This window comes from Silene latifolia, chromosome Y (genome assembly GCF_048544455.1).
Source record: "Silene latifolia isolate original U9 population chromosome Y, ASM4854445v1, whole genome shotgun sequence".
In the NCBI taxonomy this organism is placed as follows: domain Eukaryota; kingdom Viridiplantae; phylum Streptophyta; class Magnoliopsida; order Caryophyllales; family Caryophyllaceae; genus Silene; species Silene latifolia.
In genome coordinates this window covers 476973663-476986823 of record NC_133538.1, presented here as the reverse complement: position 1 = coordinate 476986823, position 13161 = coordinate 476973663, and the positions used below count along the sequence as shown (strand labels likewise).

General features: G+C 36.0%; 1 protein-coding gene and 1 long non-coding RNA gene across 2 annotated transcripts; both read right to left on the bottom strand.

The window, feature by feature from the left end:
- Positions 1-502: 502 nt before the first annotated feature.
- On the bottom strand, positions 503-2167 carry LOC141632996 (uncharacterized). Its single transcript, XM_074445493.1, has one exon. It carries the CDS (start codon positions 2165-2167, stop codon positions 503-505), a length of 1665 nt encoding a protein of 554 aa, XP_074301594.1.
- A 174-nt stretch (positions 2168-2341) lies between these two features.
- Positions 2342-5483, bottom strand: LOC141627259 (uncharacterized). The gene is made up of 3 exons (XR_012536821.1): positions 5329-5483; positions 2649-2710; positions 2342-2509 (listed from the first exon to the last, which is right to left on the bottom strand). It is a non-coding gene; the product is annotated as an uncharacterized LOC141627259 (long non-coding RNA).
- Positions 5484-13161: the final 7678 nt, after the last annotated feature.

Sequence of the window (13161 nt, the reverse complement as noted above, 5' to 3'; positions counted from 1 at the left end):
TGTCATATGTTCTAAAACATATAAATGTGCTTTCTGAAAAGAATCGCGGTCCACGCTCATTTGTTTCTTACCCAAAGTACCCTTCCCTAAGAGTCTACCTTCGTGCCGAGATATGGGAACTCCAATAGGCTGAACATCTGCCATATAGTCAACACAGAATTGGATTGTCTCACATGCAATTGTTGCTTCAACAATACTACCTTCAGGACGACAACGATTCTTCATTCGTCTCTTATAAGTACCCATCTCTCGCTCCATCGCCCACATGTTTCGTTGAAACACCGGACCACAAAGTTTAATCTCACGCACTAAATGAATGACCAGGTGTACCATGATGTCAAAGAAAGAAATCGGAAAGTACATCTCTAATTCACATAAAGTCACAACAACATCCGCTTGCAAGTCATCTAAGGTGTCAAGATGGATATCTTTTGAGTTGATTGCATCAAAGAAGAGGCAAAGCTTGGTGATGACTTGCCTAACATGCTTAGGCAATACGGATCTAATGGCCACCGACAAAGAATTGTGTAAGCATAACATGACAATCGTGAGATTTCATACCAACTAACTTACAATCTTTTATGGAAACAAGACGACTTATGTTAGAGCTATATCCATGTGGTACCTTGACCCCTTTTAAAGATTCACAAACAATCATCTTCTCCTTCTTAGAAAGAGTCGTGCAAGACGGTGGTATATAGATACGTTTTCCCTTCTCAATTGGTTTTAACTCGATACGCCCCCTAGCAGCCATGTCATTTCGAGCTTTCACCCCATCCTTAGTCTTATTCGGCATATTGAGCAATGTTCCAATTACACTATCAAACACGTTCTTCTCCACGTGCATAACATCAATGCAATGCCTCACATACAAGTGCTGCCAATATGGAAGTTCCCAAAAAATTGACCTCTTTGTATGATATACTCCATCTGGTGGAGGTACGTACGGTTTTCCAAAAACTGTAGTTATATTCTTAACTTTATCGTAGTACTCTTCTCCACTCAGAAACACAGGGGGTTTCCTATGCTCCGTTTTCCCATAAAAAGCCTTCTTCTTCTTTCGATATTGATGATTTTCAAGTAGAAAACGACGACCACCTCTGTACGAAAATTTGCCACTGTGCTCCAACCAATCAGATTCAGTTTCATCCCCACACACCGGACATCCCTTATCAGTCTTCAGTCGGTATCCAGAAAGGTTACCAAAAGCTTTGAAGTCATTAATTGTACAGTACAACATAGCATGCATTTGAAACCTAGAGCTAGTATTTGCATCAAACACCTCTACCCCAACGTTCCACAACATTTTCAAGTCTTCAATTAGAGGAGCCAAATACACGTCAATGTCATTTCCAGGTTGCTTAGGTCCCGAAATTAGGAGTGTTAACATAATGTATTTGCTCTTTGTGGTAAGCCAAGGAGGGATATTGTAAATTATCAACATTACTGGCCAACAACTATGTTGGGTACTTAAAGTTCCAAAAGGATTAATTCCATCGGTGCAAAGTCCCAATCTTAAATTTCTAGGCTCTGAACCGAATTCTGGAAAGGTTCGATCAATTGTTCTCCATTGGGGAGAATCAGCTACGTGCCTCAGTCTGCCATCTTTATTCCTCCCCTTTTGATGCCACAACATGTACTCCGCATCTTTTTTATTTGCAAAATAGCGTTTAAATTTTGGTATTATTGGCAAATACCATAATGTCTTCACAGGACTCCCCTTCTTCTTGCCACCATTACCATTGTCTACCCTCTTGTATCGTGACTCACCGCACTTTGGGCATTCTTGTAATTCACTATACTTTTTTCGGTACAAAATACAGTCCTTCACGCATGCATGAATTTTTTGGTAAGACGTAGATAATGGGCATAGCAGTTTCTTGCATTGGTATGTGGTGGAGGGAAGCTCGTTACCTTCTGGCAACATTTGACACAAAAGTTCTAACAAGGAAGTAAAACTTTTGTCACTCCACCCATTTCCAGCTTTCAATGTGAATAGTTTCAACACAGCTAATAAAAGAGAGAATTTAGAACCATTCGGGTATAAAGGCTTCTTGGAATTATCAACCATTCTCTGAAAAATAATAGGGCACTCCACAATATCTTCTTCAAGATCCTTCATCAGCCCGTCAATATTATCATTATCGTGCTCTATATTATCATCCATATCAATATTTTCAAAGATTTCATCATCATTTTCTACCCCGACATCAATCTGATCCCCATCTTTATCATTAATTCCAAAATTTACGTTGGTACAAATATCATTATCACTTTCTCCATGTCATATCCATACATTATAATCTGCTTTAAATCCTTTTAAAATTAAATGTTCCCGCAATTCATCCCTAGAGTTCACCTTTTTACGATTTTGACATAAGGTACACGGACATACGAATTGATTATCTCCATGGAGTCTTTGATGTTCGACGGCACAACTAAGAAACTCCTCTAGTCGTTCAAGATAAACAAAATCACGCTTTCCATACATCCAACTTCGGTCCATAATCTAGTTAATAAACATGTATATGAATGGGTATCTACGTCAATGATGTATAATAATCACATTAAATGCACTAAACTGTTTCATGTAATAAAAATTAACCATCATTTAGCGAGAAACTGAAATTGAATAAAGATATACATACCTTCAAGTGGCAATCAAGTAGCTTTGTAAGGTCGAAATAGAGAATTTTGGTGGAGAGAAAGCCTGTAAATAAGGATGATTTTAACCTTTATTAAACATTATTCAAAATAAAAGTGTGAACTAAAAAAAACATTAGAAAACAGAACACTAGACAAGTTACAAAACCTAATTGACAACATTAGGGACAAAAGTCCAAACATCCTAAAGATGACAAGATCAGGTGAACAAATTTGCACAAATATTTTCAAAGTTTTCTTTATACCCTTACTTTCCATCACTAGGAAGGTTTGGACTTGCATTCCCAGTCAAGGGAACATCAGAGGAAGGCCAGAGATATGGTCTTAAGCATCAAAAAAAAGAAAAAAAAAAGAAACAGGAGTAAGATTTCTATGATAATTGAAGTGGAAGAAACTTATGCTGTGTTTAATATACTCTCTGCCCCTTTCCTGCGGGTCTTGTGGGGGTTCAGGTTGTTGAGGGATGAAATTGGGAGTTTCCACTTAGTTTGTGTACATTTTTTTTGGTTAGGATATCAAAACTTCAAGCCTCTGCTCAGGAAGGAAGAGACGGAGGCAGACTTAAGAATATGGGTTTCAAGGCCGTGGAAATAAGTGTTACAGACTCTGTGGTTTGACTTCCGCTCAATTCAATCATTCTATCCGAGTGACAGGATATGTTGAATTTTTTATCATTTTAGTGCTATTTAACAAACTATTTCACGTTTTGGTATCCATTTGAAACTATTTGTCCCAAATCTACGCTAAATTCGATACTTCACAGTTTACATACAGACAACTTAATCCAGAAATGGGAAAGCTTAGATAAACACTGAGTTTCTATCAATAGAAAAACCCCGGAAAAACGGACAACATATGGCTTTCTAAGAAAATCACAGCCACGCCTGAATAGTAGTTGCAGACTGAATCATAAAAACATATAAAGCCGCTATTAAAGTTAGCGTCTTACTGGTTGGTTTATGCCAGTTTTGTCATTTCAGGTCGCTGCCATATTAGTGAGGATGGAATTGTGGAACTGAAGTTTCAGTGACAGTTAAGTTAAGTGCATAGACAGTAGAGTCATAAGCAAGACTGGTTGGTCTTTGCTTAAGTTCCATGTAGTTATGAATTTCGATTGTGTCCTTGAACTTAAGCAAAGTCATAAACAAAAAGTAACTTAACTTATTAATGAAACGCATTCGCAAAACAAAGAACAATTTTCATCACTACCACCCCTTAAGCAGCTAATTTAATCAATCAATTGCATAGACACAAGATTCTCAAATGCAGCGGCATTTATTAATGAAAGTACACAAATTACTGGCGACTTGTACTAGTAATCAAACATAAAGCTGCATATCTTATCCGACTTGTACAAAAACTAGAACCATTAACAAACTGGCGGAGATATTAACGGACAATGTGTGAATAGAAGCCTTGGAACTGAAAAAAACATTCAGCAGGTCTGAACTATTAAGGACCATAGTCAAGCCGTACCCACTACTAATGCAACACATTAAACAGTTGACTTTGTATACATCCTGTTATTTGGCTTCTGTTACCAATGATGACGATGATTCATTTTCGAGCACATTGCATTAAACCCTGTGTTCATACGATGGACCCACCTGGCCATTGGATGCCATAATGCAAGGAGAAGAAAATTCCTCTCAATCTATCGAAGTAAGATTTGATATGTATTCATAAAATGACACTATAATACTAGTGAGTGAACTATAACCAAACTTCCTCAAATTTTGCACTTGCATAGACTCTGAGGACACAGTGCAGGGATCTATTAATAACAGTCTAGTTTTGATAATAGCATTTTAGCTTCTCTTAGAGGTACAGTCACCTGCCTCAGCTAGGGACGTCTCACCAGTAGTATTACTAATAAAATATCTGATCTTGAACCCGGCTACTAATAAGCAGTTCTAAGATTTAAGAGACACACTTCAACATTAAATCTCTCTTAAAAAAAATACATAAAAACTATGAACTGTTGCTCTTATTAGGGTAATTTTCAACACAAAAATATTTTTACAAGTTTCATTTTTTTTTTTGTACTATTTTGTCAAATTGAAAGTCAGACCGTCACTTGACTCAATTCCTACAACAAAACCGTCACTATATAGTACAACAGAGGAAGTATTAGATAATCCGTATGTTTATGGAACTGGCAAAAGGTTAATTCGGTGAGTTATTTTTCTATATACCATCCTAATCCGAACGGATGAAAAGTGAACCTTTCTCGATTCATTGGAAAAGGAAACAAAACATTGTCATCAGTATCATTATTGCGAAAAAATTTCACGAACAAAACAATAATCGGGGATATTAAAACGAGCATCAATCCCAAAATACACAGAACTAGTTTCACACGGCAACAACAACAACTAGTCAGCAACAACAAGCGAATGATTTCTAAGAACGCAAATTATTGTTTTCATCAGCAGTAGCATAAGACGGTGCTAATTGTAGCATAAGACGGTATTACTCCGTAACAATTAACAGAAGTACCAGAGACCTAAATCGCTATATTGAATTCTAACAATCGCAAATAACTTCAGATTTCTTTCACATATCATACAAGTAACCAAATAGTTGTCACATATAATTGACTACAGCATATGTAATTGCAAAATAATTGGAGAAACAATAAAAAAAAATTGGATGCAGGCATACCTGATTAATAGATCATACGGGTCAAAGCAGAAAATCGATTGAGGGGTTCGCAGGTGCGCGTGACGACGGGTAGATAAGAATTGTGGTGGCCGGAAAAAGAGGAGGCGACGACGACGGGTGCGTGGGTTTTTGTGGGAAGCAAAGGGGTAAGGGTTTTTGCGTGGGGGAAGGGTTTTTCGTGGGAATTATGCGGGTAACTGAAAGGTCGGTCTGAGTATTACGTGTTTGACGCGTGAAGGACTTGTTTTAATGACATCGGTTACAACCGATGTATTTGAAAGTCCTTTAAAATAATTGTCAACGGTTATGACCTCGGTTTTAAGAAAACTGATGTAATGTCGATATATTAACATCGGTTTTCATATAAACCGATGTTAATATAATATAAATAACATCGTTTTGATTTTTAAACCAATGTTAATAACTCCAATATTAAAGATTACATCGTTTTTATTAAGAAATGATGTAACTAAGGCGATGTCAATAGGACTTTTTGTACTAGTGAATGCATGTGACATAAAATAAAATGCAAGCATAAAAGATAAATAAATCCTAGTATGGCCTTTCCTAAAATAGAAAAACTGTTTAACTATTACATATTCGGAAACCAACTCCATTGGTCCCTTGAACTTCGGTTATGGCACGCATCTCGAGGTAACACCGTCTTTATGTATCGCCATTCTTGAAGAAATCCGTCTTTTGGAACTCCGGAATGAATAAAATTACATAATAAATTACATAATTTCCTATTATACATTTGTAACTAAAAAAAAATAAATCTATTAAATTAAAAAACGGTGATACGAGATCACAATAAAAATTACAACCGAATCGATATTCCCATACATTTCGGGAAATGCCAATTAAAATCTAAGGCCATACTAAGTAAAATTACATAATTCAAAATTACATAAATTAAGATTATGACAATCATAAAGAAAAATGCAGCATTATAATATGTATGAACATGCTCAATTTTATGCTAAATCGCCTTTAATTAGCCAATATCGTATATTACTCGGTTTTTTACAGTTTGCGTGATTTCAACATTTTATAATCACAAAAATACATAAACTCATATTTATGCATAAGTTAATTACCCTAACCTCTTAGGACTCAAAATTTAGTCTTCACTAATAATTTGACCATAATTAACCCATATTTTATAAAATTGTTCATAAATGGACCAAAAATTACAAAAATAAGCTATAAACTTCAAACAAATCACAAAATTTCAAATAAATTCAAAATTTGAAATTTAAACTCATGAACATTCTGGAAAAATACCATGACACTCATAATGTTCAAAATCTTAGGTTAAAAATTTCGAATTTTTTTTTCGGAAAAACAATGTTGCGATTTATCGGTTTTAACTAAAATAATCATAAAAACATGGAAAAATTATTTTCATTAACTTTTCAATTTTAGATCTGAAAAATAAAATAAAATTCAACATTAGACGTTTTTCCTAAGTCATAGATTATGTTTTATTAATTTTTCACTAATAATGTCACTATTTATGCTATTTTCCTTCAAAAATCCATAAATCATGCAAAAAGACTTCTATATAGCCAATTATTTTACACACATCTTGTAAAATTGCATGTGACAACATATTAATTTTCTATGACCAGATTCGAAATTTAACTCATATTAACCTATTTTTCACCTAAATCCGAATTTAATAATGAAAAATCCATTTTTCGAGCATAACAAGTCCAAAAATTATGAAAATTTACAGGTTATCTCAAAATAATATATGTGACAACATATCCAAAAATCAATGAAAAATTCGAAGTATAGCTAATTTTAGACCGAAAATGACATTTTTACTCATAAAATCATATTTAAATGCCATTAATGTATAATATGAACAATAAAAATCCGTAAAATTAACCAAAATATCCTAAAACATTTTAGGACCAGAAATATTAACATGCATGGATTAATTTCGTGATATATCATAATAACACAAATTTTACAAGTTTTATATGTTATTCTTATAACTCGGAAAAACTTTTAACCGATTTGCATCCAAACAACCTTGGCTCTTGATACCGATTGAAGGAAATGTAGATCTATATACATACAAACATACTCATATATGTTGAAATTAATTTGTCATAAAATTAAATACGGATTTTATGCATGCAAACAATATGAAAAGTAGAGGAGAAATCATGTTCTTACATTGGTGATTTCGGTTTTATTGGGCACAAAAGAAATCTCCTTTTCTTTTGTTCTTGAGCTTTCCTAAGATGGAAGAACAAGATCCAAGTGTAGGATCTCTCCTTAGGATTAATACCCAAAGCTTTCTCTTAATTAAGATTAATATTATGAGAACTAGTACAATATTAATCTAGTAAAAATTGACCCAAAAATATTATAATACTCTTAATATTTTCGGTTTATAGAGAGAAGAAGAAGAGATTTATTTTTCTCTCTAGAATACTAATTTTGGATGAGTGAATGAATGAATGATAATTTACAACATTTTGTATATTATTAGGTAAAAATTATAGAAAAACCATGATGGGTTTTTTTTGTCTTCTCAAAACCGTGTAAGAGGAGGGATTTTTGGTGAGCCAATGCATGGAAAAATTGTTCTTCACAATAAACAATAGGGTTGCATGGCTAGTGACTAGGGTAATCATCATGCCCTCCACTAATTACAATCAACATATAATTAGCTTAAAAACCCTCTAATTTTCGGCCCACTTGATAATATGGATTCCATATTATTTTTGTCAATTGTCAATATGTCACATGTCATATGTGACATAAATTTGTTATGTATTTTTAACATATTAAAAATCAACGTATTAATAAAAATACGTCACATAAAAAAATCGACTTAGTAATTTCATAATTACTTGTGCCAAAATATTTTACCATTTATAAATCACAACAGATTGTATTTATAATAATTCATTCAATTTCGATTGTTTCTTTAAACATTAATTTCATCCGAGTAATGATACAATTCAATTACTCAGACCGTATCTCATTTAATCACATTTCAATTTGATACGTAAATTTTACTTCCAAAGTCGTCCGTCAATTTTTCAAGTAATTTAATTAACCCGTAACATTATACGATTAATTAAATGATCAATTAAGAGTGTTGCCCTATAGGTATGACCTAGGGGGTCAACTGATCACCACCGTCACACGACAAGATAATGTCAAACTCTAGTCACCAATCATTACCGATATATGTTGACCAGTTGACAGTAACAATATTACTTCCCAATTGTATTCTTTATAATGAGATTTAAACATGTGATCATCATGATCAACAGTCGTGATCGCATTATTGTCGGAGGACACATATTCCAACAACTACACCCAACCTTAGGACATTAGCAATAATGTCTAACTCGGTTTGGGGAAGTACATACATACACAACGGGAGGTAATCTAAATTATCCTCTCCGTCATAAACAAAAACCATGCATCATGTAGTGTAGATTAGTGTAGCTTGCATTTAGTGTAGAAATCATGCATCATGTTTGCATAATTTCCCATCATTTTGGCCATTGAGGACAATGCCCATATTAGTGTGGGGATGGGGAATTCTAATCTAACTTTTATTAAAAAAATCCAAAAAAAATTGAAAAATCTCGAAAAACCATAAAAATTTGAAAATTGAAAAACCGAAAAACATGTTATTTTCCTTTGTAGTGTAGTCATGTATATATTATTGTATATATTGTGTTTGTTCTATCCTTGTTCACATTAATCGACTACGCCACATCCGAGACATGAGGATATTGAATACCGCATGGTATGATCTTTCCAATCTCCTTTCTCCTCTTTATGTTAATGACTATGTGGCTTTATTTTGATTGATGCGGTATAACAATGTGAACTTAGGACTTGCATTTAGTTTATATGTCATATTAGTTGGTAGAATCACTTGCATTAGGATGTATATAATAGTTGCATCATGGCATATAGTTGCATTTAGATAAAATATTTTGAAAAGTGCCTAATTGGGAACTTTGACAAGAGCAACTAAGCCATTACAAATACTTTTTCAACTTAAGACTTCGCCTACTAGAATGGTTGTAAAACACCCTAGGTTGTGTCATACTAGTGTCAAACGACCCATGACCCAAAGCCTAGTCAAGGGTTTGCATGTGAGTCACCTATCCAACCCCGTGATGCGATGTGGACTTGGTTAACTTGTCTAGGTGACCTTGATTGACCTTGTGGTACGGCAACCCAAAAATACTTTCTATCAATAAGTTTGAAGTGCTCATTTCAAAGATTTTGTATGTGGAAACGTTTTATTGCCAAGGAAACCTCAAATGTTATGAAATGTTGAAATATTGAGAATTTTAGTTGTTTTGATAGAGGCGTACCACTTCGATGTGCTTTGGAGAGGGATCCATTGAATTGGGCCCCCACACGGTTGTGAATTCAACCGCCCAGAGACAGAGTGACTATCACCCCGAAAAGCTATTGTCTAGAAGTTAACCGGTTGCCTAATAAGCGATTGGCGAAAGCAAAGGACATTAGCATGGAAGGGACAAACCCCATCTCAAATTTTTGAAATGTGAAAGTTGAATGAGGTCAATTTTTGAATGCTAGTCATATCCACCCTTGTTTATAACGATTTGAGCATTTCATTCCCAAAAAGCCTTTTTGTCAAGCCACTTTGTCGAGCTTGGGACGATCCATGACCTTTACTTTTGTAGAGAACTCGAGACTTGTCATGTCATATGCTACTAGCATCATGGGGATCATCATTCCATACCATCCGATCGCTCTTGACGAAAGTATTTGGAAATTGAGGACGAAAGTAGTCTAGTTTAACACCATTTGGAGGTGATTTAGTGCCATCCTCTTAGCCTTAGTGATTTGTTGAACTAGTATTTGTGACGGAATATATGGTCTTAAATTTGTTCTCTTTTAGTTGACTCCGCCACTTGATGAGGAATTGGCTATTCCTTTTGTAGATGCATCCATTATTTGATTTTGTGTGTTTAATGTTTGGATGTGTCGCCATTTTGGCAAGACCCACCTTGCCCTGCAAGAAGGCATCCCACCTCATGGTTGTCTTGTTGTGAGTTGAAGGGGCGGAGTGAGACCCGCTAATTGTCTCATATCGGCTATGTTATTAGGTTAGTTTAAATAATGGTCCTAGTATTTGTCACCTCTTTACTCAGGACGAGCAAAGGTTCGGTTAGGGGATATTTAATGTGACCATAATTAGAGCATATTTAGTCCCCGAATTAGCCTTGTTCCCATGCTTTTTAGTGCATATTTGGGTCATTTATTGTCTTTAGTTCTTTGTTTTGCATATTCTTTGAGGTTTTGTGTCCTTGGTAGGAAAGGAGTGCAAACCTTGCATTTTCATGGCAAAATGAGACTAAATTGATTGAATCCAATGACCAAGCATCAAGGAGAGACAAGATTAGAAGGCCTTTGTACATATTATAGTAGTTGGGCGATGATGAGGAAAGATCCTTGCATACCCAAGGAAATCCCCAAGGATTTTATGAAGAAAAGGGAAGAAAAGAAGAAGAAACAAGGCTGAGCAGCAATCCGTGCGGATTGTCCTGAAGACGCCCGTCCCCAGCACCATAATCCGTGCGTCTTCCATACAAGACGCTCGGGCAGCAGCTACCAGAAGATGCCCGTCTTCTCCCAAAGACGCCCGGGCAGAGACTCACGAATCCGGCCAACCCGAGCCTAAGACGCACGGATTCAAAGACAGCGCAAATTCGTTTCTTCAAGCTTCAAGAAAGATGCCCTTCCTTCAGAAAATACCGGCGTTTCCTTAAGTAGGGATTTAATCGTCATTTAAGCCCTTAGTTAACCCTAATGCATCCACCTAATTTCCACTATAAATACCCCATTAGTCTAATTAGAAGAGTATGTTCTTCTTATCAATTCTTAAAGTAGTTAATATCAATCAAATCTCTCTTTAGTTTTGTAATCAACAATTAATCAAGTTTTAATACAAGTTTTATTTCCTTAATCTCTCTTTTGTTCATCCTTTATTTTGGGTAATTGAAGATTATTTGGGTTATTATTGGGAGATTGAAAACCTCTCAATCAAGCATCAAGTACTTCTATTATTCTTTGCTTTATTATTGGAATTATTAGTAGGTATAATTCTCTTAATCCTTGTTTTAATTATTTTTAATCTTTCTTATTGTTCATCAGTTTGGCTTTGTTAGTATGATTGACAACCTTATTAACATGTTAAACTTGATCATGAGTGAGTAGTTACTTAGCTAGGGTTAATGGGTAATTAGGGGAAACCAACATGGGGAATGATTAATGCTCAAATTAATATGCTTTCATGGTTTATTTGCTTGCTTGTTTTGATCTCAACTCATGCACATGTTATGTTTGATGAAATGTGAGCCTATGAATCCTTGCATTTTTTACCCATAACCTACCTTTTCAATGAGACTTGTAAGAAATAAACCAACTCGAGTCTCATTAGACCATGCATGTTGTTGAGTAGGAAAGACTAAGTCGACTTGTAGGTGTTATACAATCTAATCGATTCGGCCCCGGGACCCAAACTTTCCTAGGATTGTAAGATATAACCCAACTCAATCCATCACAACAATAATTGCTTGCTTATAATTTGAAAACATGTTTGTATGATCAATTCCCATGAATCCCCTATGACTCCATGATACCCTAGTGCTTTTTATCAATTGTTTACAACCCTTGCAATTCATCTTGCTTATTTACTTTCATTGTTATTTAGTTTAGTGACCTTCTACATCAACCCAAATTGTGACACCCCTAAGACACCACTAGTCTCAATAGAAATCTCATTTCAATTCCCGTCCCTTGGGATCCGACCTTTACTTGCCTCTTTACTAATTGTAGAGTTGTTTGTGAAGCTATAAATTGTGTTTTGGTCTAGGTGCTCCTAACGACAAGTTACCGAAAAGATTTAGTCCCGACCAGATTGTTGACAAACTTTTCCACCAAAGTTGATTCGCTGGGCTTACTGACCAGTTGAGTACTCACCCTCCTCCAACGGGTTAGGAATTCAGTGAACCCCTCCTTGTTGTTCTGGGTTAACACTTCGAGAGTACGCCTATTGGCCTGGATCTCGACATTGTCGGCATACCGTTTGGCAAACTCAAGTGCGATCTCATCCCAAGTAGAAAGGTTTTTTGGATCAAGGGAGTAGTACCATTGGCGAGGGATCGGTTCCAAAGAGGATGGGAAGATCCGAGTAAAAAGTTCCTGTTTGACCCCTTTAATGGCCATGTAGTCCTTGAAAGCACGGATATGGTTGAGTGGGTCCTCCACTCCTTTGAACTTAGGCACATCGGTCAGGGTGAAGTTTTCAGGTAACTGGTCCCCAACAGGTTCGAACCTTCGGTTGTTCTCAAGATTGATATTGTTACCCCGGGCTAGGAGCTGTTCTTCCAAGAGCTTTAGCCTTTTACGAGTTTCGATCGAGGGTGGGGTATTGTGTTCCCCAGTTTCCTTGTTCTCAAGGGCGTCGATACGGGTCTCGACGCGATCCAGGGTGACCTTAAGGGCGGTAAGCAGGCTGGCTAGCTGATTAGTTATGACATCTCTGTTATTATCATTGTTGTTGTTGGACGAAGCTGAAGACGGGGCCATGGCTCTGAGGCAGAAAAACGGCTCACATTACAACTCAATCCGACACGGTTCCAAGACTGAACGCAGACAACACAAAGGACGAGACAAAGATCAGACTTAACAAGACAGGGATGACCATGTGTGGTCCCTCGGTGCTGACTCGATTTATGACGTGACGGTGTTTGACCGAACCTTTGACGCGAGTCCAAAGTAACGGCGCGACGCAATTGGACGGGTCTC